At 35.4% G+C, this 24,819-nt stretch overlaps 7 protein-coding genes and 1 pseudogene across 13 annotated transcripts; 5 read left to right on the top strand and 3 right to left on the bottom strand.

Annotated features, from left to right (window-relative positions):
* Positions 1–1,095: 1,095 nt before the first annotated feature.
* LOC148181516 (phospholipid phosphatase 1-like) lies at positions 1,096–10,597 on the top strand. 6 transcript variants are annotated; one of them, XM_088043006.1, is made up of 4 exons: positions 1,096–1,373; positions 9,006–9,183; positions 9,678–10,159; positions 10,206–10,597. In XM_088043006.1, the coding sequence occupies exons 1-4, from the start codon at positions 1,317–1,319 to the stop codon at positions 10,506–10,508; spliced, it is 1,020 nt and encodes a 339-aa protein (XP_087899132.1). In that variant the 5' UTR covers positions 1,096–1,316; the 3' UTR covers positions 10,509–10,597. The 6 variants fall into 6 exon arrangements, with proteins under 6 accessions (XP_087899132.1, XP_087899168.1, XP_087899125.1 ...); XM_088043042.1 differs by lacking the exon at positions 1,096–1,373 and adding an exon at positions 2,214–2,286; XM_088042999.1 differs by lacking the exon at positions 1,096–1,373 and adding an exon at positions 4,234–4,333.
* On the top strand, positions 6,885–8,110 carry LOC148181517 (succinate--CoA ligase [ADP/GDP-forming] subunit alpha, mitochondrial pseudogene; annotated as a pseudogene).
* A 214-nt stretch (positions 10,598–10,811) lies between the features above and the next one.
* LOC148181515 (putative phosphatidate phosphatase) lies at positions 10,812–12,449 on the top strand. Of its 2 annotated transcripts, XM_088039588.1 has the most exons (4): positions 10,812–10,871; positions 11,437–11,510; positions 11,560–12,038; positions 12,100–12,449. In XM_088039588.1, exons 2-4 carry the CDS (start codon positions 11,483–11,485, stop codon positions 12,364–12,366), a joined length of 774 nt encoding a protein of 257 aa, XP_087895714.1. In that variant the 5' UTR covers positions 10,812–10,871; positions 11,437–11,482; the 3' UTR covers positions 12,367–12,449. The 2 variants fall into 2 exon arrangements, with proteins under 2 accessions (XP_087895714.1, XP_087895704.1); XM_088039578.1 differs by lacking the exon at positions 10,812–10,871 and having other exon boundaries at positions 11,092–11,510.
* A 760-nt stretch (positions 12,450–13,209) lies between these two features.
* On the top strand, positions 13,210–17,917 carry LOC148181514 (facilitated trehalose transporter Tret1-2 homolog). Its single transcript, XM_088049718.1, has 2 exons — positions 13,210–13,331; positions 15,251–17,917. Exons 1-2 carry the CDS (start codon positions 13,305–13,307, stop codon positions 16,619–16,621), a joined length of 1,398 nt encoding a protein of 465 aa, XP_087905844.1. The 5' UTR covers positions 13,210–13,304; the 3' UTR covers positions 16,622–17,917.
* Positions 17,918–19,868: 1,951 nt separating this feature from the next.
* Herp (Homocysteine-induced endoplasmic reticulum protein) lies at positions 19,869–21,520 on the top strand. The gene is made up of 3 exons (XM_088043932.1): positions 19,869–20,144; positions 20,194–20,540; positions 20,802–21,520. Exons 1-3 carry the CDS (start codon positions 20,010–20,012, stop codon positions 21,238–21,240), a joined length of 921 nt encoding a protein of 306 aa, XP_087900058.1. The 5' UTR covers positions 19,869–20,009; the 3' UTR covers positions 21,241–21,520.
* Positions 21,441–22,628, bottom strand: LOC148181512 (TIMELESS-interacting protein). The gene is made up of 2 exons (XM_088043921.1): positions 22,241–22,628; positions 21,441–22,190 (listed from the first exon to the last, which is right to left on the bottom strand). Exons 1-2 carry the CDS (start codon positions 22,613–22,615, stop codon positions 21,525–21,527), a joined length of 1,041 nt encoding a protein of 346 aa, XP_087900047.1. The 5' UTR covers positions 22,616–22,628; the 3' UTR covers positions 21,441–21,524.
* An 86-nt stretch (positions 22,629–22,714) lies between these two features.
* On the bottom strand, positions 22,715–23,048 carry LOC148181511 (uncharacterized). The gene has a single exon (XM_088043953.1). It carries the CDS (start codon positions 22,942–22,944, stop codon positions 22,717–22,719), a length of 228 nt encoding a protein of 75 aa, XP_087900079.1. The 5' UTR covers positions 22,945–23,048; the 3' UTR covers positions 22,715–22,716.
* Positions 23,049–23,062: 14 nt separating this feature from the next.
* LOC148181510 (NSFL1 cofactor p47-like) lies at positions 23,063–24,766 on the bottom strand. The gene is made up of 6 exons (XM_088043912.1): positions 24,614–24,766; positions 24,329–24,464; positions 23,988–24,280; positions 23,671–23,941; positions 23,422–23,624; positions 23,063–23,376 (listed from the first exon to the last, which is right to left on the bottom strand). Exons 2-6 carry the CDS (start codon positions 24,428–24,430, stop codon positions 23,157–23,159), a joined length of 1,089 nt encoding a protein of 362 aa, XP_087900038.1. The 5' UTR covers positions 24,431–24,464; positions 24,614–24,766; the 3' UTR covers positions 23,063–23,156.
* Between the last annotated feature and the right edge of the window lie 53 nt (positions 24,767–24,819).

Here is a 24,819-nt window from a genome sequence, read left to right as displayed (position 1 = left end):
GGCGTGTATCATGAACTGAATAATTTAACGTCATGATCATCTTCCTCATCGAAACCTCACCACTTAATGTCACCTAACATATCTCATCCAGACTTATATCAAATTGCTTTTTATATAAGGATAAATTTGGAACTTGGAATAGGATGGATAAAATTGTTAGCAGTTACAATAATAAATGTTAATTGTTGAGTACAGACGTCGAAATGATTTCGTCTGCAGTTGAATTTTAACGATGTGAGCAAGTCGTTGGACACTTTCATCAACCACTTAACTCGGAACCCTTCAAGTGCCACATGTGCTTCCGAAATTACCCCATGAGGGCTTTAATGAACACGCTAACGATTTGCTTACATTTTAAAATGTCTAGAAAAACTAGTCTAAGTAGTTCATGTTACTTTCTTAAGTTGGTACTGATTTATTTATGTCACGCTGTTGTAAAAACATGTTAAGAACGATGTATGAAAGTGTGAAAAGAAAGTGAAACAAAAACTAAGGTCTTGTCTATTCGCGGCTCCGCCGGCGTCAATTTTAGACAAAGAGATTAAAGGTCATCTTAACTAAGATATCTTTAAAGAATCCCGCGAATTGATTTCGTGAGTCACCTAAGAGGTATAAATCACCTGAAGAATGCAAGTTCGTCCCATTCCAATAAGAAGAAACTACGCGCGAAAATAAAATTCTGAAATCATCAAATTTTAAGGAATTTCATTACAATTAAAAAAACGAGCATTTCCGTCTTCGTTAATTCATCCTCTCCTACCCATTCTACCAGTACTAATTATCATAATTCTGACTCACAATTTGATGACGCACGTTTCACGTCATTAATTCGTCCATGAATGGAACAAATTATTTCCCAGCCCTTACCTTTGTTTCAAGAACTGTTCCAATTATTCAAATTGTTTGATTTTTTACCACCAATGTGGTTTGTATATTGCGAATCCCAGTCGAAACCGTTCCTTCTCAAAATAAATAACATAAACGTGTTTATATTCCTCAACATATGTTTCTTGTCACAATAATCCAACTTTTTGTTCTACATGCGATGGAAACAGCCAGCGCCGAAGAAAGCACTTAAATACTTAATTTAAAGTAATGGGTAGGGTTCAATTGAGGTCTGAAGGTGCTGCTCGCTAGTGTGGTGCCTCGTTTCGCAGAACTAAGATCTCTAGAGTTCTTGTAGCAGCATTCACCTGTGACTGCTCCCCTCTTAGTCATCCACGGAATGTCGGCTTCATAGCATTTACCTGTGGTTGCTTCACAAGCCAACACGTGGTCGACTTCTAGTGTTTGTGTGCTCAATTTTTCATGTAAATATGAATAATGTCTATAGACCTGGAGATATTTACGCGCTGCGACGTGAGATGTGCTATGTAAGTATCTAGAGATAAAAATTCAAAATTTAAATTGAAACGTGCCAATATTTAAGTACACTCAAAATTATGTTTATTTTTTCAGTTTTTATTATAGATGGTGTTTGTTTATTTTTTCGAATGTTATCTTGTTCAAATGTTTTTTTATTTTTATGTTTACTGGAAAATATTTTTATGTAAAAAAATAATTTTTATTTGACTGAATTTCAATGTTATTATTGACCTTGTAGCTCAACGATAAGAAGTATACATATAATTTCACGCTAAACTGTTATTTTCTTTTTCGTTCATTTAATTTCGCAATGTTTTCGTGTAGTTATTAGTATTAGTTAACTTTCTCTTTCCAAGAAATTTTCTTTTTGAATTATCAAAATTAGCCAACTCTCGTTAAAATAAAATATGCACACTCGTAATGTTACTTTTGTATTCAACCACGAATTTAAAATAGTAAATAGTCAGGCATTGCTCACACAACCTTGGTTAAAAAATTACTCATAAATCACACCTGTGGATAACATTCAATTGAAATTCAGCAATGCAATTACATAGTTTTATTAACGATAAATAAAGAAATTATAATTTTTCAAACAGAAATTTCTTTCAAACCTAGTCGATATTTTAGATTTTGTATTTTACAGACAATCTAGCAACAAATAATTTAAGAATTTTTGTGGTTTTATCTACATCCTCTAGACTATTTTCTGATATTTTATCTTAATCATAATCCGCTTACATTGACGTAAAATATTTTCTTAGTGTAATAGTCATATCTGACCCTGCTGATTGGTTTAATGAAAAAAATTTCAGATATCATTGGTTTAAGATTTTCCATTATAATGACATAAGAAAATTAAGGGACGGTTTATCAATTTAATCATTTTATGGTGCAAACAACATCAACGAATTTTACCTTGTAAGTACGCTCGCTGTTAATTTTTACATTTATTTGTGTTATTTGTACACGTGCATTAAATCCATTTCTGTCAATGCATGCACTTATACGCACAAATTGTCCATAAAAACTCTGAGAAGTAAATCTGCACAGCCCACAAACGATTCTCTACAAAATATTCAAAGTTATACGTCGCTGTAGTGGTTTTGGCACATTTTGGCCATCTTATCTTCAAACCCAACACTTCCTTATCAGTGAACCAAATAACAAAGAAGTGTCTGTCTGCAGTTGAAAAATTACCAACACTTCGACTAGATACATATATTCTTGTGTATTTTCGAGATACTGAATATGAGAACTTCAAACCGATCTGTTATCCTTTTCGGTCTTATTAGGCCAAGTTAAAAAGGTCAAACGTCGCTCGCTGTGCAAAAAGAAAAAGTTGCAGACTCACATATTGTAAATTTATTTGAAGTTCATCGCACTTTTGTAACATGTTTGGGTTTTGATTGAGTTCACAGATGTTGATGTGGACCCTGAAAACGATTTAAATCCATCTGAAAAAACGTACCTAAAGTAAGTTTTAGATTTACGTTTTCTAACAGTTTTAAGAAAGGAGACTTAAAAACTCTCCTACTAAACTGTTAATGTTCTTTTTATAACCTGCATTTGTGGGTACTTAAGTATATCTAGTTGACAGACCATTTTTTCTGATAGAATTTCTTTTATCTTAATGTGTTTAAAGATTAGGCAGTTGTCTCTGTACTACTAATGACTTTTGGTTAGTATTTCGTCTAACAGCACAAAAGAAGCAACTGAATACAAGAGGAAATATAAAAAAATATATCACAAAAAATTACTAAATTCTCGAGTCTATTAATTTTTTGGAAGCGTTATTTTCAAAAAGTTACATTTATATTTTCGGTTATTTCTTCAACTTTTTATTTATCTTCGTTTATATCTTCATATTCCAACAGTCAACAGTAATTTCACTCAGCGGCTTGAAAGTCAGTTTTTTGTTTTGTTTTTTCTTCTTCTTCCTTCTATACCTACCAGTTTCTTATCTTTTATACATATTAATTCTTTGCTCTTTGTTCTATTTTGATTTGAATCTGTCACGAAGGTGTGTCAAAATGCTCTTTATTTTCAGGAAATGGTCACTAAAAATTTCTTGACACTGCCAATTTATGCACATGTGACAACTTTTCTGCATGATTTAAAAAAGATCGGCAATTTCAATCAGTCGTGGTTTGGAATCTCGCAATTAAATCTTCCACGAATCTTGCGAATTTTCTGACGAAACACCGCGACATTCCTGTTATCACAACACTTACGAAAATGGGTCAGACATTTACGACAGCAAAGTATTTCCCAGTTTGGTCTAAGAAATAGTTTTTTCCATTTCATAATTTTATGACTCTCAGGGCGCACCTTCCAAACCTATGATTAAAACCGCCTTTTCCCTTCCCACCCCACACTACAATACAAATTAATCTAAATTAAACCCAAGATCAGGTTACGCATAAAAATAAAAATAACATTTAAAAGAGTTCATTGCCTTTACCGCAATTAAAAGATGACTAAATCTAAAATGATGAATTAGAAGCTATTACACGGTCCACGTACCTTACATTACGGGGTCATCGATATTAAATCTATGTTAAGATAACCATGCGTAGATTATTTTATTATATTATTAATACATCCTTTATGATCCAGCGTCTGGAGAGTTATGTTTATTTTGTATGTTTATAAAATAATCATGTTATTATGTTAACCAACACTTCATAAAACGATACCATCTGCCTCTCGCGCTAATTCCACGATCCGAACATCAAACTGCAATGATTTTTAATGGGTATTTCAAAACTTGGCATAAAACTGTGTTTCTGTTTTTCCAGCAAGTTTCCTCTTTACGTGTTTCCTTCCGGTATCGCCACTAAACAGAGGATGTACAGTTGATAAATTAGTCGTGTTTATGACATCGTTTAATAACCATATAAACATGAGAGATGTTAGTCTTGCAACATATTTTTGTATTTTTAAATTTCAAAGGAGACCTGTGCATGTAAGATTATGTTGTTTACTTTTACCATTTTTACTGTACGAAAAGGTGCCATCGACCGACCGACATTGCATTGCGGCAGCCTTATTAGTATTCCTACTGATTGGTTTAATTTTCATATCCTCACCCACTACAATTATGGCCAAGGGGACACTAACAGATTTTTACACAGTTCATCAGTGGAGATTTTAATACGGAGTGTTGTGATATTGTTATTTAAATGATAAGATAAGTGTGGTATTGAGTTCATTTGCATAACGAAATGCTAATTTTGCATTACCTTGGAAGGATAAATTAGTACGATGGAAAATAAGGATATAAATAAGGTAATTTGTTTTCCAACGATCTAGTTTAGTGGTAAACATGGAGTTCGTTACATTTTTACTGGTAATAGTCATTTTTCAACTTTGTTTTTACATCTTTATGTGTAGTTTTTATCCACCTATGCTTTTAATGTTTGAGATAAAATTTCTAATTTTTGATAAAATTTCTCACTTTTTCGCATAATGTCTTTCTTAAAAAGAATTTCTCAATTTGATGCAAAAATCCTAAATCTCAGATTTCAGAGGTTTGTGCATTTTTTATCGGGTGGCATTTTTCAGCACGACAGATAATATGAAATTAACGACGGAAACAATTGAAATTATCAGTTGCAAGACACTATTTATTTAGAACGACAAAATAAAAGATTGAACGACGTGAAATTTTATTTACCAGTAAAATAAAAAAATCGGGCGGCAAGTTATATTCATCAAGACAATAAAGATATTCTCTAGGCAATTAATTGATTCTACCTGGTTGTTTAAAAATGATGCAACAATAGCAGAATAAACAATTTTTTAACGACATAAGTTTTAATTTCTCGACAGGCACAGCAGAACAACAAAATAAAACCAGCAAACGGCCGAACGTAGGAGATAGAAAAAAACTCAAAATCAGACAAACAAGTTTTCAAAATATCTTGCACGACAGTTGGAAAACATTAGTTTGCCATTTTTAATAGATTGCACGACTGGTAATTTATTTATTTGTTGCGAGGTGATGTTTGTTCGTCGCCGATTTTAGCCATTCTGTCAAAGAAAACATTAACAGTCGTTGAAAACAATAATAATTGTCGATCACATATTTTTTTGTCGCTAAAATTATTATTAATGTCTGACATTCACCTTTTTTCATCGTTCATACTCTGTCGTTCAGTTATTTAAATTTGTCGTTGATTAACAACTAATCAGTCGGGGTTTTTCTATCGGGACAGGTTTATATTTGTCGTACACATATATATATATATATATACCCCTTTTTTATCTAATGAATTGATTTTTTTGTACGTATTTAATTAGCTTAAAAATATATCCAATAAACTACAGAGTTGTGGACACCTAGCCAATGAATGAAAATTTACGATCGAATTGGTTGTTTGACTGCGTTTTTTGTAATAAAAACTACTCTGATAAAGACAATGCGAGCCAATAAAATGCTCGCTTTTTTGAGTTATAAACCGATTTCAATTACATTCTCCATTTTGTTTTCAAGAAGGGGTGGATCTTTGAATAAAAATTACCAAAATCTGTGTCTTCCTCCTAGAAGCATGTCAAAAGTAGTAATTTTGCCAAATTTCGTTATTGTAACATTAAGTTTACCAAATTTACAGTTTTTTTTAGTTTTCAAATTTTTAGTTGCTCTTTTCCTCTAGGACTTAAACACCGGGGGTGCGATTTTGTTTCTCAAAACGATAAATATCAGCAGTGATAAAATATAGTCGTCTTTGTCTTTTGCATTTGAAATTTGTATTTTTTTCCTTGTCACTTATCACTTTGTCTCGATCGTTCAGATATACAAAATCGCACCCTTAGGCACGGACAACCTGTTACTGATATTTTTTACTTTTTAACATTTTATTGATTTTACTTTGGTCAATCGTAATTTTGCAAGAAAAATAATAAGTGGTGCACAAAACGAGCACAAGGTTAATTTTTAGAACACGAAGTTATCTGCTAAAAACATTTATACCTAATTTAGGATTAAGATTAGCAGTAGAGATGTCATAATTAACTTGAAGGTTTGTAAACCAAACCATGGCTAAATTTTGGGTTATTTACGTATTACAATAACATTAAGTGTAAGAATAGTTGATAAGATTTACAAGCTCTTTTTTTGATAATTTTATTTGCAAAATAAAGACGTAATTTTTAATTTGCGTAGTTAGAAAAATTAAAAAGAAAATTTATTCTACCTCGTAAATGAGATCGTTTTTCGATGACTTTGATGAAAATGTTGAGTTTTCTTCTAAAAATTTGTTAAAAATGTCAAAAAACCAAGAAAAAAAATTCAATTAATTTTATTATTAATTTCGTATTAAATTAAATACATTTTTTTTACATTATTGATTTAAAGCAATTTGATATCTATTAAATTTCATGAAATATCTAAATTATGATGTATTTATTTTTTCTTGTTATCAAAGCAATCAATAGAATCCCCGCAGTACTTATTCATCAATTTTCGAGGAAATTTTGAGCAACACCAGTCCGATAAAATTGACAAAATTCCAATATTTGTTTGCCGATAGAGCTGATCTCATGACTAAACAAGGTTTCGAAGTAAAATTGGAAGTTCATCCATTTTCTTCAATTCTATTTAAAAATGTGTTCAAAATCGTAAAATCTATTCAAAACAGAGATTTTTAAAACCAAGGAAACGCAAACTGACAGAACGTCAAATTATCCCCAGTCATGATAATATTCAGAACTCTCCCCTTAAGAGCCCACCAGTGGCTGCGCTTCGTCAGCTACGACTGTACAAGAAATAACATCAAAATAACCAAAGAAAGCAAAGTCATCTGTCAAGGCTTCACGGGGAAACAAGCAACATTCCACTGCAAACTGGCCATTGAATACGGAACCCAAATAGTTGGAGGCGTAACTCCCAAAAAAGGTGGCACAAAACACCTCAATCTACCTGTCTTCAACACAGTGCAAGAAGCAAAATCCGCTTTAAATCCAGAAGTTTCTGTAATTTACGTCCCGCCGAGGGCAGCAACTGCGGCTATACAAGACGCGATGGATGCAGAAATCCCTCTAATTGTCTGTATAACTGAAGGAATTCCTCAACACGACATGGTAAAAATCCGGTACAAACTCCAACGTCAGGATAAAACGAGACTAATCGGTCCTAACTGTCCAGGAATCATCGCACCTGAGCTTTGTAAAGTCGGGATAATGCCGGCAAATATCCACAAAAAAGGAGTTGTTGGGATAGTTTCGCGGTCTGGTACTCTGACGTATGAGGCTGTCGCCCAGACTACTAATAACGGACTGGGACAAACTCTCGTTATTGGGATGGGTGGTGATCCATACAACGGGACAAATTTCATAGACTGTCTGGACGTATTCCTCAATGATCCCGAAACAAAAGGCATTATTATGATCGGAGAAATCGGCGGAAGCGCTGAAGAAGACGCTGGAGCGTTCTTACAAGAGAACAACATTGGAGATCAGAAGAAACCGGTAGTTAGTTACATAGCGGGAGTTTCAGCTCCACCGGGACGAAGAATGGGACATGCCGGAGCAATCATTTCTGGAGGAAAAGGACGCGCGAAGGATAAAATGGAAGTTTTGACTAAATGTGGGGTGATTGTTAGCGAGTCACCCGCCGCAATGGGGGAGTATTTGAAGAAAGAAATGGTTGCTCGGAATATCGTTTAGAACTGACTGCAAAAATCGTTGTTGTAAATACATTATGTATTTACTTATTTAAATTCTGCTCTAGATAATTATGGTATCTTATTTGCAATAGGTGCGACTGTAGATATATTTTATTTATTCGCTATGAAGAATTTCAGTTGTGGTCTAATTTTCCTAGACGTGACAATGACGTGTTTTAAAATGATTTTGTGCATGGTCAGTTTTTCGAATTGACAATTTATATCTCGAAAAATAATTCTAGTGACTATTTGCATGTAAGTTTTCCTAGTATCTCGGCCTGAAATATGTTTTTAGGCGACTTTAACTAAAAACTGAATTTTCAGTTTTCAAATGCGGACGAAAAATAACCATTTTCTGGACGTTTTAATTTTTGCCGTACTAGGGTGGCGCCATCTATCGTTAATGTTTTATATTACATGAAGATACCGACATTACCCCCAATTGTATAATTATTTGGATAAAATTAAATCGACAAACTGCCGTAAAGTGCAACAAAGACGTGTTGAATTATCGCAAATGAACATGACTAGCAGTGCTGCTGCAACAATATCAAAAAGCATATCAAACTTAATTTATACAAATTGTGAAGCTACACATGCCGAAATTGCAAATGAAAATAAAGAAAATATGAACTTTTCTGAAGAATTCATAACTATTTACAATTATTCAGTTGTGATAAATGATTAGATCAATAAATTATAAATCAAAATTAATTAAAAAAATTTGTGTGTATCACGGCCAAAAAGTGCCATTTTGTCCTCGGCCATTGAAAAAAAAAGCGGCAAAAAAAAGAAACACTTTTTCGCCTCGGTACACAAATAAATATTTTATTAAAATTACAAGCCCGGAAGATTCAAACTGGAAATTTTATTTTTCATGTAAATTTGTGGTTATGCAACTAATTATACACCATCAAATTCAAACTGTATTTACATGAATTGCAATTAAATTAATTATTTTGTTATTTCCAGGACAACAAAATGATGATGGTCCCAGCGCCCTCTGAAGGAACACTAGAAGAGGTGATCACAAGCAACAAAACAGGCCTCGACAATAAGAACAGAGAACTTCATAGAGAATCAACATGGGAAAAATTGCGCGGACGCTTGCGTACTCGAATTTTGGTCAACATCTTCATGGTTGTAGTCGGTAAGTCAATAGAAAAATAACCACGAAATGCGACTTTGTAGTCACCAATTTCGCACATAAAACTCATGTCATGATTACGCACTGCACAGATTACCATTCTCATTGCAACTTCGAAGCAATCGTACGCAGATCAATGGAAAATGCCGTTTATTTTCGGCGACCTAATTAGAGATATAAGCGAAAATTAATGGTAAATTACGTAAAAAAATCAAAAAGAGTAATTGAAGAATAAAAAAAAAGTTTTTGTTTCGTATTGAAGCTTCCTCTTTCGTCTCGCTTTATTTCTTTTTTTTAGATCATTTTGGAACTTTTCTTAATTTCACTTAAAAAACTTCTCATAATTCGTATTTTCCTCTTTACCCAGGTCAATAAATGGTGGCCGCCATCTAAAAAACGATGCGTAATCGCTACAAACTTTTACTCAGTAAGTGATTAGGCCGCCTCACACAATCCTTCGACCCCACGATCACGTTTTAACTTTTTCTTTGTTCCAGTTGGTGTCTTGGTAAGTTTCGTCGAGTTCGGCATCATCCCCAACACCAAACAAGGTTTTATATGTAAGGATCCGAGCATATCTTACCCTTTCACCGGAGACACAGTATCAGTGACTTCCTTGCTAATCAGCGCATACTTTGGACCGATTTTGATCATCCTCCTCGTGGAGTACATTCGAGAGAATTATTCTTTCAAAAAGTTGTGTGTTGGAACTGTGTGGAACTACTACAGGGAGTGCTTGATAGGAGCAACTTTCGTTCTTTTGATAACAGAAGTTATCAAAGTTATAATGGGGGAGCCTCGACCGCATTTTATAGACTCCTGCGAACCGGACGCCAACAGGAACTGCACAAAAGGGACTTACGTTGCCGACTACAAATGTATGAACACTAGACTGAGCAACTTCTTCATGACGGACATCACTAGGTCGTTTCCTTCCGGGCACACCTCCGTTTCTTTATTCATCGCGTTGTTTTGCTCGGTAAATTTTATATTGATTGTGGCTACTTTTTAACTTTTCTTTTTAGTACTTGGTTCAGATGCGAATCCCCACGAAATCCGTTAGCAGTTTAACCAAACCTTTTCTTATTGCCGTGTGCCTTACATGGAGTCTCTTCTGTTCGCTGTCGAGAATAACAGATCATAGACACCACTGGTGGGATGTGTTAGGAGGGGCCTTCTTGGGAATCTGTGGCGCTTTCTACAGTTTAACTCTTCTTCACAATAACGAGAAGCACCAGAGAATCAAAAATAGAATAAGCAGAACTAGTACTACGATGACCACGTTGTCGGACGAAAAAACCAAAGAAGTAACGAGTGATTATATTTAGTGTGTCGATTTTAAGGTTTAACTGTAAGTCGCATTTATTTATTGTACATTTGTAAATAGTTTTCGAAAATAAATCTCATTATCTAAGTAGTTTTTTTAAAGAGAATTTTAATTTTCTTGTAATCAAAGTCCGTTTGCAATTATGTGGATTTTTTTTTCAGTTTTTAAAAACAGCCGGATTAAGAACTTTTGACTTTACTTTACTAGACTTTCATGGACTATGAACTTTTAATAATTTAATACAGCTTGTGCCATCTTCATATGAATCTTTTATTTAAACAATTTGCTTGGTAAAAGTGCAGATTCCTGTAAAAAAAGATGAGAAATTGTTCAACAAATATTAATTATCTCTGTTGTTATCTGGTAAGTTCATTTAATTTCAATACATGTTAGAGTGAAGCAGTTGAAATTATTCAATTTTTTGTCTGAAAAATACAAGTTTTGTGTTCTATGCTCTGAAATGTTTATTTATTTAATTTTCGGTTTTAAAACAGTAAATAAAAACCTAACCAAGTTTCTTGAAAAGTGACAACTAAACAAATGTATCGACTAAAAATATGGCATTTTTTTATTTTTAATTTTTGAGTTTTGTTTTCTTGACTTGGCTGTTTTACTATTTATGCATGATTTCGAAAAAAAAAATGTTTTGTTCTTTCAATATCAATAAGCAAAAGTCTTCCCTACACAATTAAAAAAATATAAACAAACGGCAGAAATGCATTTTGCGACTTTAAAAACAATTCCTGGAAAAGTTTATATAAACTGCTCTATTTACGTAATAACAATTAAAATAATCACGAGTACCTACATTATTGGTAATAATATAATTAATAAATGACTACTCGTCACAATGTACAAGTCGTCACAATCTTATCTACTCGTGCAACTTGAACATTCCACTTTATATCACCTCCACTTTCTCTTAATTTAGCTCGATGACCATTTTCACTTTAACGCTCTACACATTCTTCTGTGATGCGCCTTTTGTACAAAATTTTGACCGGTAAGTAAACCCACAAAACTCCTAAAACCCGCTAAAGTTTCTTTTTCAGCAATCCTAGCCATAACTCTAGTTGAGTATGAGATAATACCGCAAACTGACTTCAGTTTCGTCTGCAAGGACCCAAAAATCTCTCAGCCTTTTACAGGGGATACAATTTCCGGGAAGCTGTTGCTTACAGTCACATTTTTGGGACCTCTGATTATAATAATTTCCATTGAACGCATTAGAGAAATCTCATTTGAGAGTATTGACAGAAATAAAGTGAAAACGTTGTACAAGAAATGTGTAATCGGAAGTGTTTACGTTCTTCTGATCACTGAGGTGCTCAAAAGCGTGGTCAATGAAGCCAGACCGCATTTTCTAGATTCTTGTCAACCTGATACGAATAATGGATGTAATCCTGGAGACGTGATTATTGAATATCAGTGCACAAATACTCGACTTGATGGGTTTCATAAAAACGATTTGACAAGATCATTTCCTTCAGGACACACGTCGCTTTCCACATTTGTGGGTCTCTTTTGTGCGGTGAGTGATAAAAATTCTCGTTTCGCCGAAAAATTGACGCAAAGTTTCATTTTTGTTTCAGTTTCTTGTCTTGGTGCGCGTTCCTTCCGACTCTAAAAGAAGTGTAATATTGAAAGTTTTCCTCGTAATGGTCTGTCTTGGCTGGAATTTTCTGTGTGCGGGATCCAGACTATTTGACAAAAGGCATCACTGGTGGGATGTTATGGCGGGAGCGTTTATTGGGTCTTCTTCTGCTTTTTATATTTTGTATTCTTTGCCTCGCGAGGAAAAACCAGTCAAAGAAAATGAGCAACTGTTGAACGAAAAGAAGTCCAGTGTTGATAGTTAACGTCCAACTTCAATTTAGTTTGATAATTTAATAGCGAAATGTACTTATTTATTGAATAAATGTTATCTTCTTAGTTACAGAAATGTTCGATTTTAGCTCCAATTCTTGAAAACTTTTTAAATTTATAATTGTTACACCATCTGGCTGCCCTTCAAGGAGCAGCTAGACTTCCCAAAGAACGCTAGATTACCAGCTCCATTGCTGTTAAACTTTCTGACGGTCACGCTTGAGTCTATAAATCACGTCAATTTTGCTTACACCCTTAAAACAAGGGAGCGCTCCTAAAATAAAATCGTTTTACGCCTCATCCCCCAAATATTGTTCTGCAAATTTTTCAATTCTCTCCTTACATCTCACCTCTATAAACCTTTGGTAGAATTTATATAACTCGCACCCTCTGTCCCAATCGCGCAATAACCCGTGGAATATCGAAATTTTGCAGCCCCTCTCTCTTATCTGCAATACCCAGAATAAAAATTTAATTAACGATATCCATGTAGTGCTCGCAGAACAAAATTAAAAAGCGGCAGGCATCGTCGCAGCGGTAGAGCCTTTGAAATTGGAAATTCCTTCAGCACTCCGGCACATAATCCAGCAAAATAGATAACAAAAGACGTGACTACATACAAATTTGATGTAGTTGATACGCAAAAGCAACACAATAATGAATTTGTTGGCGCGGTCCGGACCGCATAGGGGTGGTGGGTCGATATGTAGCGGCTCTCCGCCGCCCCTTAACAGACCTCGCGCAAGACAACACCGCTGCTGCTTTCGAAGCTCTTGCTTCGCAGTGCTGTGAAATTCGCTAAATCGCAGAGATGGTTGGGGACTTCTTTGGTGACGGCCTTCGGTCAGCCGCCTCCAGCTACCGCCAAAGCTATTGAAGCGGAGATACAAAGCGCGGATGTTGCGCCATGTAGCGCTGGGCACGTGCTGCGATGACCCGAGAGCTTTACACCCACACGGTAAGAAATATGCGCGGTTTTCAACAGTTTGATGAAAACAGATGATTTTAGAAGTTTGAAAATAAGAGTTTTGGCCAAATTTCGGGCCGTTTCATTTTGCAAATTACGCAGTTTGGTTGATTCCTGATTAGATTTAGTGGGAATGTGAGCGAACAGATAGGGAGAATGTGGAAACAAGGAATGAAAGAGAACGCATATATCACAGTTTTCATTGAGTTAAATCAATGAAATTGCTAAATTGCAATGCCTTTGAGTGTTTTATTTATTTAGGACATTCTCAAGCAAAAATTTTTAATTAAAAAATTTTCCGAAAACTGGAAAATAATGTGAAATAATGTACGGGAAACGAGGAAGCCATATAATAATAATATCCATTCCACTATTTTCACGTTTACTGTTCGGATCTCCCATCAAAATGTTCATTTAATGGGCGTCATAAAAGTAAAGCTTAGAAATTAAATTTTTATAGGAGATAGTTATTTAGCGGTTTTATGGATATTAAAAAATTCTTGTTTATTAATAAACATGGCTATAGTTAAAACCGAACGCAACTTCTTACAAAAACAAACTTTTCCAATTCATCGAAACCATTAATACACACAAAAGCTTTGATTCAAACTACATATTACCCAAATTGTTTTGTTTACTAATGCTCTTTTTGTTCGTTTATTACAAATCAATGGGTAACTGAATTTGAATAGGCGCCAGTGCTTCAACGTCGCATCTGAAATTCAGTTTTATGAACAATAAAAAAACAAGGATTCATTCTTTTTAGAACATATCCGGTCCTAAAATAAAACCTAAGAGCCTTGTTTTATGCAGGCAATTGTATGAACAATACTGATCATCCAATTGTTTAATTTTATTGAACTAAAAAATAAGTTACAAATTATGGGCAAAAATGGTGGATGCGCCTAACAAAATTTTGTATTTCTGTAGACGGAAATTTAGGAAAAGTGTCAATTTTATTTTTTATAAAGAAAAATAGAGAATTTGGCAAATATTCACAAAAAATATACTGTCCGGCTTTATTTACCAAAATGTCCGTCTGAATTTCAAAAATTCATTCACTATTGCCTTCTTTTATTTTACTCCTTCGGTGTTTTTTGAATTGGAAACAATGTTTGACATGTGTCAATTCATAAATGTTTTATTTCTATTATAATCTTTCTGGTTTATATTATTTATTTATAATTTTTGCAAATACTTGGCATTTGGTACTTTTGAAATTTTTCTGTTTCTTACTCTTCTGTTGGCGTTGCTTAGATTTCTATTTGTTTTATTAATAATTTTTAGATTTTTTGACTTTATATCTTTATACATTAGACTCTTGATCATTTGAAATTCAGGGGACCTGACAAAAAATGTAAAATCTGATTTTAAAGCTGCAATGGAATTTTTAAGAATGGATTGTTCAGAAGTCTTCTGTTTTTCTTGTACGCCCACACGAAGGACTTCAAATTAACGACAGTTCGGGAGGGAAAAATTGAAATTATATTGTTAGCGGAAAAAAAGTTCTCGATTTTACTTCAAATTAACGAAGGGACCAAAATACATTGAAATTTTTCAATTTATCGAGAGAAATCGAGGGGACCGGGAAAAAACTGCTTCTATTTCTTTGTTATTATAATTTTCCGTATGTATTTTACTCATTTGTTCGTTGTTATGAGTTTATAAATGCATATGTTGCAACTGAACTTGGCACCAACATTTTTTCAACAGTAATAACAAAAGTAATATTTTTTACTATTCACGTGTACAAACTTAAAAGTAAGATAAAAACAACACGTACTTTCCCACTTAAAAACACTTTTCATGGTAACAACTGATAAATATTCCACTGACATTGAATCGCGTTTTTCCTTGAATATTAACCGGAGTTTTTTGCAACTATTATATTTTTTTATGTCTGCATTTAGATAGCGGGACCTGGTGGACGCCTCCTCGTGACCGGCAAGCCAGAATACCTCGGCCAAGTCCTCGCCTCTTTGGCCGTCTCCTTGGGCACCCTCACCGCAGGACTCGGTAAAGGCTATAGTTCCCCAGCCATCGCTTCTCTCCAAGAACGCGATGCCGACGCTTTCCCTGTTTCCCGTCAAGAAGCAAGTTGGTTGGCGAGCCTCTCCATACTCGGCGCCTTCTTCGGCGCGCTCCTCGGTTGTGCTGCAGTTCGTTGGGGGCGCCGTCAAACTCTCATCATCACAGGGATTCCTCTATCTGTGTGTTGGATTATTATAGCATTCGCCGTAAGCGTGGAAGTCATGTGTTTCGCCGCCTTCGTCAGCGGCTTTCTCATTGCAATTGTCCAATTAGCTGCTCAAGTATACGTAAGCGAAATCGCTGCACCTTCCATTAGAGGTGGTTTAAGTGGGTTGCTCAAAGTAGCAGGGCACGCTGGCGTGCTCGTGGCTTATGCTGCTGGTGCTTTCTTGGACTGGAGACAACTTGCTGGGTTAATTTCTGTCGTTCCAGCGATGATGTGTATTGTTATGTACAAAGTTCCGGAGAGTCCTGGGTTTTTGGTTCTTCGTGGTAGAGACGACGAAGCGGAGAAATCTCTTCGTTGGTTGAGGGGCGAGAGCGCCGATCTGCGCTTTGAACTGGCTGTTCTGCAAGCTCATGTTCTCACGCGGAGCGTAACAGCGGACCATAAACTCCTTTTGCGTACTTTGATGACTCCAGCCCTCATTGCGTGTGGTTTAATGTTCTTTCACCGATTTTCCGGAGCCAATGCTTTCTATTTCTACGTCGTCAGTGTGTTCAAAGAAACTTTCGGTGGTACAAACCCCCACAGCGCGGCTGTTGCGGTCGCAATCGTCCAGTTCTTATCATCTTTGCTGTCAGGTCTCCTCGTGGACAGCGTAGGAAGACTGCCGCTTTTAGTAGCGTCCAGTGTTTTGATGTCGCTCGCTTTGGCGTCCTTTGGTTCATTCGCGTACTACGAAGATGCCCACCACAAGAATGTTCCCAATTTAGACTGGATCCCTTTACTCTGCGTTTTGATATTTACCGTCGCCTTCTCCTTAGGAATTAGCCCGATTTCGTGGTTACTGGTCACGGAATTGTTTTCTCTGGAACATCGAGGATTAGGGACCGCTCTCGCCACAGCTTTCAGCCATTTCTGCTCTTTCGTGGGAGTTAAAACATTTGTGGATTTCAAGGAGATGTTGGGGCTGCATGGGGCTTTCTGGTTATACGCTGCTATTTCTGTCTGTGGCTTGTGCTTTGTTGTGTGCTGCGTTCCAGAAACCAAAGGCAGAGATCTGACAGAAATTGATACGACAAGGTGATCAAACGCCAGCGGGGGGAAGCGAAAAATTTCTATCAGTGTAGTGGAGAGGTATTGTTGATTTTTAGTAGATCCTTTTACTTTGTGATAAATAATCGTGATACTTCCCCCCGCATTTCTTTCACCTTCCACGGCATATCGACTCGAGACTTAATGCCGGAGAAATTACAGCAGCAAGCTCAGCCGACAATACAAAATCAGTTGTAATTTCTGCAGCACTAAGTTTCGACGTTTTGTTAAATGAAAAACAATCTTTGGCGTCGAGCTTGTACTATACTTATCAGTATCTACTTATCAAAGCATACAGTGTGGTCTTTTAAAAAGGAATGTTCAATTAGAGAAGTATTTCTCCTGTTTTAATGATCACAGTGTATAGGAATCTAGACAATAATATCAATGAATTGTGGTCCATTTTGACAATACCACTTTGACAATACTAAGTAGACAATATAACATGCTAGAGTGACTATAGACTTATATCTTTAAAACTTAGGTGCTATTTAGAAGCTTTAGCAGAGATAATCAATTAATGTACCTAATTAGTGATAGAAAACGCTATGTCCAATGTCAATCCCATTACTTCGCATTGCATCCAGCTGCTTCAAAGTTCAACAATGCAGATGCAACCTCTGAAAAACTGACCAATTTGATTCAGCAATTAAAGAAATTAATCGCAAGACTAGCTATTGTTCGGCTCCAATTTCCTCGGAATTATTAAGACAAATAAGGAAGCTTCCAATAACGTTGTTTACCGTGCATTCAAAACAGTTGGATTCAATGTAATTCAAACAATAAAGCTCAATCTAAACTAACATTTCCAAGATAACATTTTACAATAGGGACAGAGTAGAATTGTAAGCATTTGATCAGTCGTGCATACGACCGTAGCTTCAAGATAATCTAGTAAATTTTCCTATTGTCTGTTATCACGTTAATTAACTAAAATAACGAAACGGAAGACTATCTGAAAAACGGCCTCTTTGCTACTCATTTCGTGTCTATGCTGTACTTAAACGTTGGATGTTAGGTGATGCTTAAATGTACCTGAAAGTTGACATTGTCTGGATACAAACAGTAGGAAATTTCTACAGTCTTTTTATCACTGCTCGCTATTAAATCTATTCATAGCTGGTCTATGATACTATTGTGATGTTCATAACTGAACAAGTGTATTTATTGTAAAACAAATATTAGAATTTTTGTGAATGCTTGACAATAATTTTTAAGTGCTCCCTTTTTATAATAGTTTACTTTGTACTAGGAAATTTATTACGAAATAAAGAATACACTAAAGTAGCATTGAACTTTATTTTGTTAGTTTATAGCAATCACAAATCGTTCAAACGACCTGTTCGACAAATTCAATGGCTCAATAAAATTTATGTTAAACTTTAGTGGATGGCGCATTAAAGTCGCAGTTATACCGTCGTTTTAGGAGAAGAGATGGGCAATAAACTTGAATTTTTCGAAGTAATTTAAGTGATACATAGTCCATTTTTGGTGATTACTCTAAACAATTCCGCCATTAAATCGATGAGCTTGGGCCGACTTCCTTGGGCGCATCCACCATTTTTTCGGTTTTTTCCCCTTTTGAAATAATGATTTTCTTTCAAGGTAATACACGTTTAATAAAATTATTTTTTCTACGCAATTATCATTTTTTATAAAACTTGTATCTACATATAGTTTTTATTTCTAATAAATTGGTAATTTATAAGAAAGTAATTTTTTAGCGTTTCTACTACTCAATATTGTGGAATTTCAAATATTTAAAAATTTACTGTTTTCTATTTTACTTCTAAACGTACTAAATTGTAAAATTACATTAGCCCTGAGTGAGATTTCTAAAATTTTAGTTTCAGAAATAAAAAATTTATCGTAGACATAATTTTCTTGAAGGCTTTTACTTAGAAATCGCTGATACATATTGAGCTATGGATTTTTAATTTTCAGGATTTGGAATTTTCTATTTCTTACCAAACACAAAATTATCAAAGTACTAGGTTAGATTTTAGAATTTTAGTTCCACGATTAAATTAAAATTTACAACTTTTTTTGAACCTTTTTTACATAGAATCACTGATTCTTTGAGCTAGAGATTCCAAATTTTCAGGATTTGCAAATATTTTTTCATTAAATCCACTAAATTTCAAAATTCTGAAAATACTGCCGAGTCAAATTTTTAAAAATTCTTTGTTCGATAGGTTCCAAATTTTTAGAATTTGCAAGTTTTTATTGGCTAGATAAATCCTCAAAATTACAAAATTCTGATAATACTACTAAGACAGAGGTTAGAAATTTTTATATCACGTGCAATTGAACAATTTATAATTTTTTCGAAACTTTTTTGCTCAGAAATCGATTTTTTGTTTTATAGACTTCCTAGTTAAACACATTAAATTACAAAATTCTCATTAAACTTATCAAAGGACTAAATTTTAGTAGCATCATGAAATGAAATTTTATACTCATTTTAGTTTCACAAATGAAGAATTTACAACCTTTTTACGGAAAAATCGCTTATTCGAGCTAGAGGTTCCAAATTTCCAGGACATACACATCTATTTCCGTATAAAAGGAAGAAAGTTACAAAATTTTAGCAGTACCTACCTACCTAAAGCAATATTTCAGAAATTTTAATTTTATATTTTATTATTGAATAATTACAATTGAAGAAAATAGAAAATAAAAATAGCAAAACAATTTTTCATTGTCTCCGCTTATCAAATTTAATTCTGTAGCCACATAGTTGTGCGTTATCTTCTAATCTTTTTTGTACCTAAAAAATAACCCAAATATTATTACGTATTGTTATTTTTATCAAAAACCAAGTCTATAGCTTCATATAATTATTATTTATTTTGGTTGATAATAAGTTTGTTCATTTTAACGTTGTTCAACAATAAAACCATGTTCGTCATTCACTTATAATTCATGGGTTCATAAATATCCCAGTCCGACCCTGATCTTTGTTTTCATAACCCCTCCCACTCCGCCCAGCCGGTGGAAAAGAGATAGCAAATATTTTTCCATCAACCAAAACCAATTTATTGAACCCGAAAGAAAGTTGCACCTTACAACTATCACAGCTCATGTTTATTCTCAAGAATTCTCTTTTGCTGACGTAAAAAGAAAGTAAAATTTGATTATCAGTCTCCCACTTCCACCTGATCTACCTCCATTTCCTTCTAATGGCACGTTCCATCGCATACGTCAACGTCACATGACTGAAGTCAACCAATAGGCAAGCGCCAAATACTGTAGATTTTGACAAGCGATAAATATGTCATAATTGTAGAATTACTCAGAAAATAATAATATTTAGACTACGACTTTTGTATATAGTAACAAATTCAGAAAGAGCCAAAGTGGAGTTGAAAAAAGAAGACATGGAAACGTTACCAATCACGTTGATTGTGAAGGCACCGAATCAACAAATTGAAGATCAAACAATCAAATGTGAGCTGTCATGGACTATAAATAAACTAAAACAACACTTATCGGAAGTTTATCCCAGCAAACCTGTAAGTAAAATCATACGTTTAAACTCTTAAGTTGCATCATCAATTCCAGCCCAAGCACGAACAAAAATTGATCTATTCAGGCCAACTATTGAACGATTCCGTCACGTTGAAAGATGTCTTACGACAATATGAGGGCCAGGAAACTCACACTGTGCATTTAGTGTGCACCCCAAAACATATTAAACTCTCAAGACAGGATCCCGTGCGGACGCCAGTTCAACCAGCTATGGCTCCTAATCCTCCACCTCAAGTTACACAACCTACTAGGACTGCAGAACAGAACGTTCCTAATGTTCCATGGCCCAATGGGACCACCATGGATCCCAACCAGTATGCAATGCAAATGGCCTGGATGCAACAGACATATCTACAGTACATGACACAGTATATGCAACTGTAAGTGAATATTTCATGACCTTGGGAGATTAAATGATGGGCCATTTTTCCCACTCATTAACCTTTGAACTCTGAAATGTTAAACTGGACGGAAAACAATAGAAAAATTGGTGCGGGGTATTTAGCGTGTTTATCACGCGATTTGAGTTATCAGAAAGGAAGCGACAATCAATTAAAAATAATGATGGAGGAAAAAATAAGTTATTTGATAATTCTTGTTGTTGCGTCATACCAATAGGTAAAATTTTTCTGTTTTTTCAGAGCTGCAAACTCATATGGAACAGCACCCACAGCAACACCGCAACCAAGTGCCACACCTGACCCTCAACCGCAACAGAATCCTCCTGAACAGCCACCACCTCAAGCTCCCGCAGCAATGCAGCGTGACCAAGACAACCCAGAAAGAGATTGGTTGGATGTCTTCTACATGTTGAGCAGAGTGATGGTTCTTTTCAGTGTGGTGTATTTTTATTCAAGTCCGTTGCGCTTCGTCTTCGTGCTTTTGTTGGGATTCACGTTGTATCTGTATCAAATCGGGTTTTTCAGAAATATAAATAATAACAATAACAACAATAATAACGTCGTACCACCTGAGCCAGTGCCACAACAAGAGCAAGCACCTTCGCGTTTAATGATTGTTTGGACTTTTTTCGCGACGTTTTTTGCTTCTTTGATCCCGGAAATTCCAAATGCTGTGTAATACCTAGAGGGTTGGTTTGAATTACATTAGGTTATAATCAAAATTTTATGTCAACCGAGGTTTTGGATTTTGTTACAGATCTGCCGATATTAAGCAATGTAAATGCAAATACCAAATTATCATTAAAACGTTATCTTTACGTGTTGCATAGCTTTTAATGTACATATAGCTTTAGAAGAAAATGTGATTTATATAATAAGTCTAAGTAATTTTGTTTTTATTTATAAAGATATCTGTTGTAACATAACTAAAATTCCAATAAAAGTTTTTTATTACGTGAGCTCTCAGTCCTCATCGCTATCAACGAGCACTCGCAAACGGCTTCTGGTGTCATTCTTTGTCGTGCTGCTACTTGAGGGAGATAATTGAGCCTCTTCTACACGCCCTAAGTCATGAGAGTCGTTATCGCTATCATCAAAAACGCGTGTTCTGATATTTTGCTCATTGCCATTAGCTATTTCGTCATCGCTATCATCAAAAACGCGTCTTCTGGCATTTTGCTCATTGCTATTAGCTATTTCGTCATCGTCATCGCTATCAAGAATTCGGTTAAGAACCCTTCCACTCTTTTGCGTTGTTGGCAATGAAGGAGAGCCGTCTACTGATTGTGAAGCGTCTCGTCCCTGAGCCCCCAAAGACTCCTCGTCGCTGTCAACAGGCCCATTGCTATTACTTGACTGTGATATCGGCGGGTCGTCATTTTGAGTCTCTGTTTGATCAAAATCGTAGCTTGAAGTCTCACCCATTTGTCGTTGAAGCCGTTCTCGTCTCTTCCTCTCTGCAGTCTCTTTATTTATCCTAATCCTTTCTAATTGTTCTTCACTTAACTCTTCAGGCGTTGGATCTGGTGTTGGTAGCAAATCATCAAAAGCGTCAGGTGCTTCAATGATGTTATCATCAATCACTGCGTCTTCAAGTAGAATATCATATCTAATTCTTTTGATGTGGGTCTAAAAAAATAATAAAAACTCCTGCTTCAATGTCTCAATTATGAACATACCATAACCGGTTTTTTGGTACCTAGTTGCTCAATTTTAGCTATACAGTCATCAAAAGGATATTTTGGAAAGAGTCTATGACACCAATATTCATAAGTTTTTAGAATAACATCCAGATCTTGCTCTTCATGACCACGTCCTTTGAATTGAACTCGCTCAAAATAAGAAGGAAGAGCAGTCAAACCGCGTTTTCCTTTCAGTGATTCAGCGTTAAGTTTAGGTTGGGGATTTCTGGTTCTCTTAACTTTCACAACTTTGGGGGTACCATCACCAGCTTCTTCTTCAGCTTCGGGCGCTGCAGGTTCTTCAGTGGCCTCTTCAATCACCTCCAAGTCATCTCCGAAGTTTTCTTCGTCTAGCATTTCAGTATCACTCATTTTTGGTAAAGTTTAGCACTCGGACAAAACGAAAATTGTGCCAACTCCCGCGGTTTTTTGACGTTTGAGGTTATGTTACGACAGATTTCATAAAAATGTTATCATTGGAAGTCGTCCTCAAAGAAGTCTGTGGAGCTGTTTGGAGCAGCAAACTTCTTTAAGGCCTCGTCGGATGCGTTCATTCTTGTTAGAAATGATTGAAGAAGATTTTTATTTAACTTATCTGTCAAAGTGATTTCGGCCGTATTTTGAGGGGTTTCAGTAGTGTCGTCTTGGGGGGAACCAGAGTCCTGTTTTTTGGGCGGATTTTCGTATTGTTTACTCGGCATTTTACCGTTTTAAACAAAAATTAAACAAGAAAAACCAGCAGTTTACGAACACTTCGCGTTACGACCGAAAGATGGCGACACCTTCGAAACATAAAAGTTCCTGGAAATCAAGCAAAAAATCTGCTAATTTTTTATTCTAAATATTTAAGATTAATTATTAGAACATTTAAAAAAAATCTCATAAATTATGAACCAAAAATTGTTGACATAATTTATATTAATTTTTGCATAATCGCGGAATTTAGTAAGTTTCCTTCTGCTAGAGTTTGCGAGTCCTCCAGGATCCTTGAAGGATATCCAGACAACAAATTAAAAGATCTAGTCTGGTATTGGGGTCTCGCATTTAGAATATATTCGCGGACTTGTTGGACAGTGTGATTATGGTTGAACTGGGCTACAAGTCTTGATCCATCAGACAAACGGATTTGTATACTAAAATCAAAGATTAGTAATTATAAACACACCATAATTCCATACTTGGTTGTAGGCTGAGAAGTGTCTACATTTAGCGCCTCCTTGGCGCGCGCCTCATTTGCAGGCTTGTCCTCGTCCCTTGTGGCCCCAACTACAGGAGGCGCAGGGCTCCCAAGGGTGTAGCCTTGTCCAGTAAAAGGTCTTACCGAGCTATCAACGTGTTTTTTGAAACCTTCCATTCTGTGATCTTCCATAGCTAAGTAAACCTAAACTAAAAAATTGAGTAAAAGTCATAAAAAGAAACTCAAGAACCTCAGAGCTCCCTTGGCGCAACTCTTGCGGGATTTCTCCCCTTTGGATACTTTGCAAAAACTCAGCATTTGCAGGATCAGTGTAAGCTCTTAGCTCTCCCTCATTCACTGTAAAGCCATCTTTCCAAAGCTTTAAAGTGACTTCAGGAGATGGAGCTGGGACTGAGCCACCAACCTCAACTGAGTCATCGGCAGTCTGCCCCAATTTGTAGCCTTTACCCTTAAAAACTTTAGAACTACTTGGTTTTTGATCAACTATCTCAACTCCATGTCTAGAATAAAAGACTTAGCTTTGTTTTATAACAAGAAAAAACTGACTTGTGCACAGATTTGAACATTCCTGAGACAACATCCTTTTTCTTTGAAGGCCCCAAAACCTGCTGCCCACTGTGCTCAGAACCCCCAGCATAAAAGGCTTGACCCTCCTCTTCATCCTCATCACTTGAACTAACTAAAGTGTTTAAAGTAGCAAAATTGGAGTTTGTGGTTTTCGATTTTGGTTTTGGAGGCGTAGGTTGATGAGTTTCTTCTGTTTCATGTTCTTCTTGAGGCGCAGCGCCTTCTTCTGGTAAGTCTAAACCATCATTTTCATAGTACCTACTAATAGCAACCTGCAAAAATAATGTAAAACAAAATAAATAATCTTTAAGGCGGCTTACATCAAGTTTCCAGGCTGAAGATTCCAGGTAAAATTTGGCTCTATCTTCATCTACGCCTGTGATGGCTGTAAATTGTGATAACAGTTCTGGGTTTTCACTCATTGTTCTCAAATTTTTGTAAGATCCTTTATGAAAGCTGTAAAATGGGAAAATGCACGTCAGAGCTAAATTAGACGTTTGCAAAAAAATCAGTAAATTTTAATAATCATCCTAACCTTTAAACGAGTGCAATAAGACTATGGTAAAAAGTAGACACTTAAAACAGTGCATAATTATTGCCCTTACCGTTGTTTGTAGAAAAACAGTGAAAAACGAGTTGTAATTTGCTTTTTATCACGATTTAGATTGTGTATTTACGATCAAAATCTTCAATTTGATTGCCAGTTGACAACCAAAATTTTGACATTGACTAGTGGATTTTAGTTGTCAGGTTGGTATTCTTCATTTTCTCACTAGACATTTGAATCATAAATGACTATTTTAAGTGAATT

This window comes from Gnatocerus cornutus, chromosome 1, assembly GCF_029298725.1.
Source record: "Gnatocerus cornutus isolate USDA-ARS CGAHR chromosome 1, icGnaCorn1.1, whole genome shotgun sequence".
Classification (NCBI taxonomy): domain Eukaryota; kingdom Metazoa; phylum Arthropoda; class Insecta; order Coleoptera; family Tenebrionidae; genus Gnatocerus; species Gnatocerus cornutus.
The sequence above is the reverse complement of the archived record's forward strand: the minus strand, read 5'-3'. Positions and strand labels throughout refer to the sequence as shown.

Excerpts from the sequence above, each read along its gene's own strand:
- LOC148181515 (XM_088039588.1), top strand. The coding sequence starts at position 11,483 with ATGCGCCTTTTGTACAAAATTTTGACCG. Across the intron at positions 11,511-11,559 it reads TTTGTACAAAATTTTGACCG|CAATCCTAGCCATAACTCTA; the intron begins GTAAGTAAACCC and ends TTTCTTTTTCAG. Across the intron at positions 12,039-12,099 it reads TTGTGGGTCTCTTTTGTGCG|TTTCTTGTCTTGGTGCGCGT; the intron begins GTGAGTGATAAA and ends TTTTTGTTTCAG.
- LOC148181516 (XM_088042999.1), top strand. The coding sequence starts at position 4,244 with ATGACATCGTTTAATAACCATATAAACATGAGAGATGTTAGTCTTGCA. Across the intron at positions 4,334-9,005 it reads TTCAAAGGAGACCTGTGCAT|GACAACAAAATGATGATGGT; the intron begins GTAAGATTATGT and ends TGTTATTTCCAG. Across the intron at positions 9,184-9,677 it reads CATCTTCATGGTTGTAGTCG|TTGGTGTCTTGGTAAGTTTC; the intron begins GTAAGTCAATAG and ends TCTTTGTTCCAG.
- LOC148181511 (XM_088043953.1), bottom strand. The coding sequence starts at position 22,944 with ATGCCGAGTAAACAATACGAAAATCCGCCCAAAAAACAGGACTCTGGT.
- LOC148181512 (XM_088043921.1), bottom strand. The coding sequence starts at position 22,615 with ATGAGTGATACTGAAATGCTAGACGAAGAAAACTTCGGAGATGACTTG. Across the intron at positions 22,191-22,240 it reads GTACCAAAAAACCGGTTATG|ACCCACATCAAAAGAATTAG; the intron begins GTATGTTCATAA and ends TTATTTTTTTAG.
- Herp (XM_088043932.1), top strand. The coding sequence starts at position 20,010 with ATGGAAACGTTACCAATCACGTTGATTGTGAAGGCACCGAATCAACAA. Across the intron at positions 20,145-20,193 it reads AAGTTTATCCCAGCAAACCT|CCCAAGCACGAACAAAAATT; the intron begins GTAAGTAAAATC and ends CATCAATTCCAG. Across the intron at positions 20,541-20,801 it reads ATGACACAGTATATGCAACT|AGCTGCAAACTCATATGGAA; the intron begins GTAAGTGAATAT and ends CTGTTTTTTCAG.
- LOC148181510 (XM_088043912.1), bottom strand. The coding sequence starts at position 24,430 with ATGAGTGAAAACCCAGAACTGTTATCACAATTTACAGCCATCACAGGC. Across the intron at positions 24,281-24,328 it reads CTTCAGCCTGGAAACTTGAT|GTTGCTATTAGTAGGTACTA; the intron begins GTAAGCCGCCTT and ends TTATTTTTGCAG. Across the intron at positions 23,625-23,670 it reads TGCGCCAAGGGAGCTCTGAG|GTTTACTTAGCTATGGAAGA; the intron begins GTTCTTGAGTTT and ends TTTTTAGTTTAG.
- LOC148181514 (XM_088049718.1), top strand. The coding sequence starts at position 13,305 with ATGACCCGAGAGCTTTACACCCACACG. Across the intron at positions 13,332-15,250 it reads GAGAGCTTTACACCCACACG|ATAGCGGGACCTGGTGGACG; the intron begins GTAAGAAATATG and ends GTCTGCATTTAG.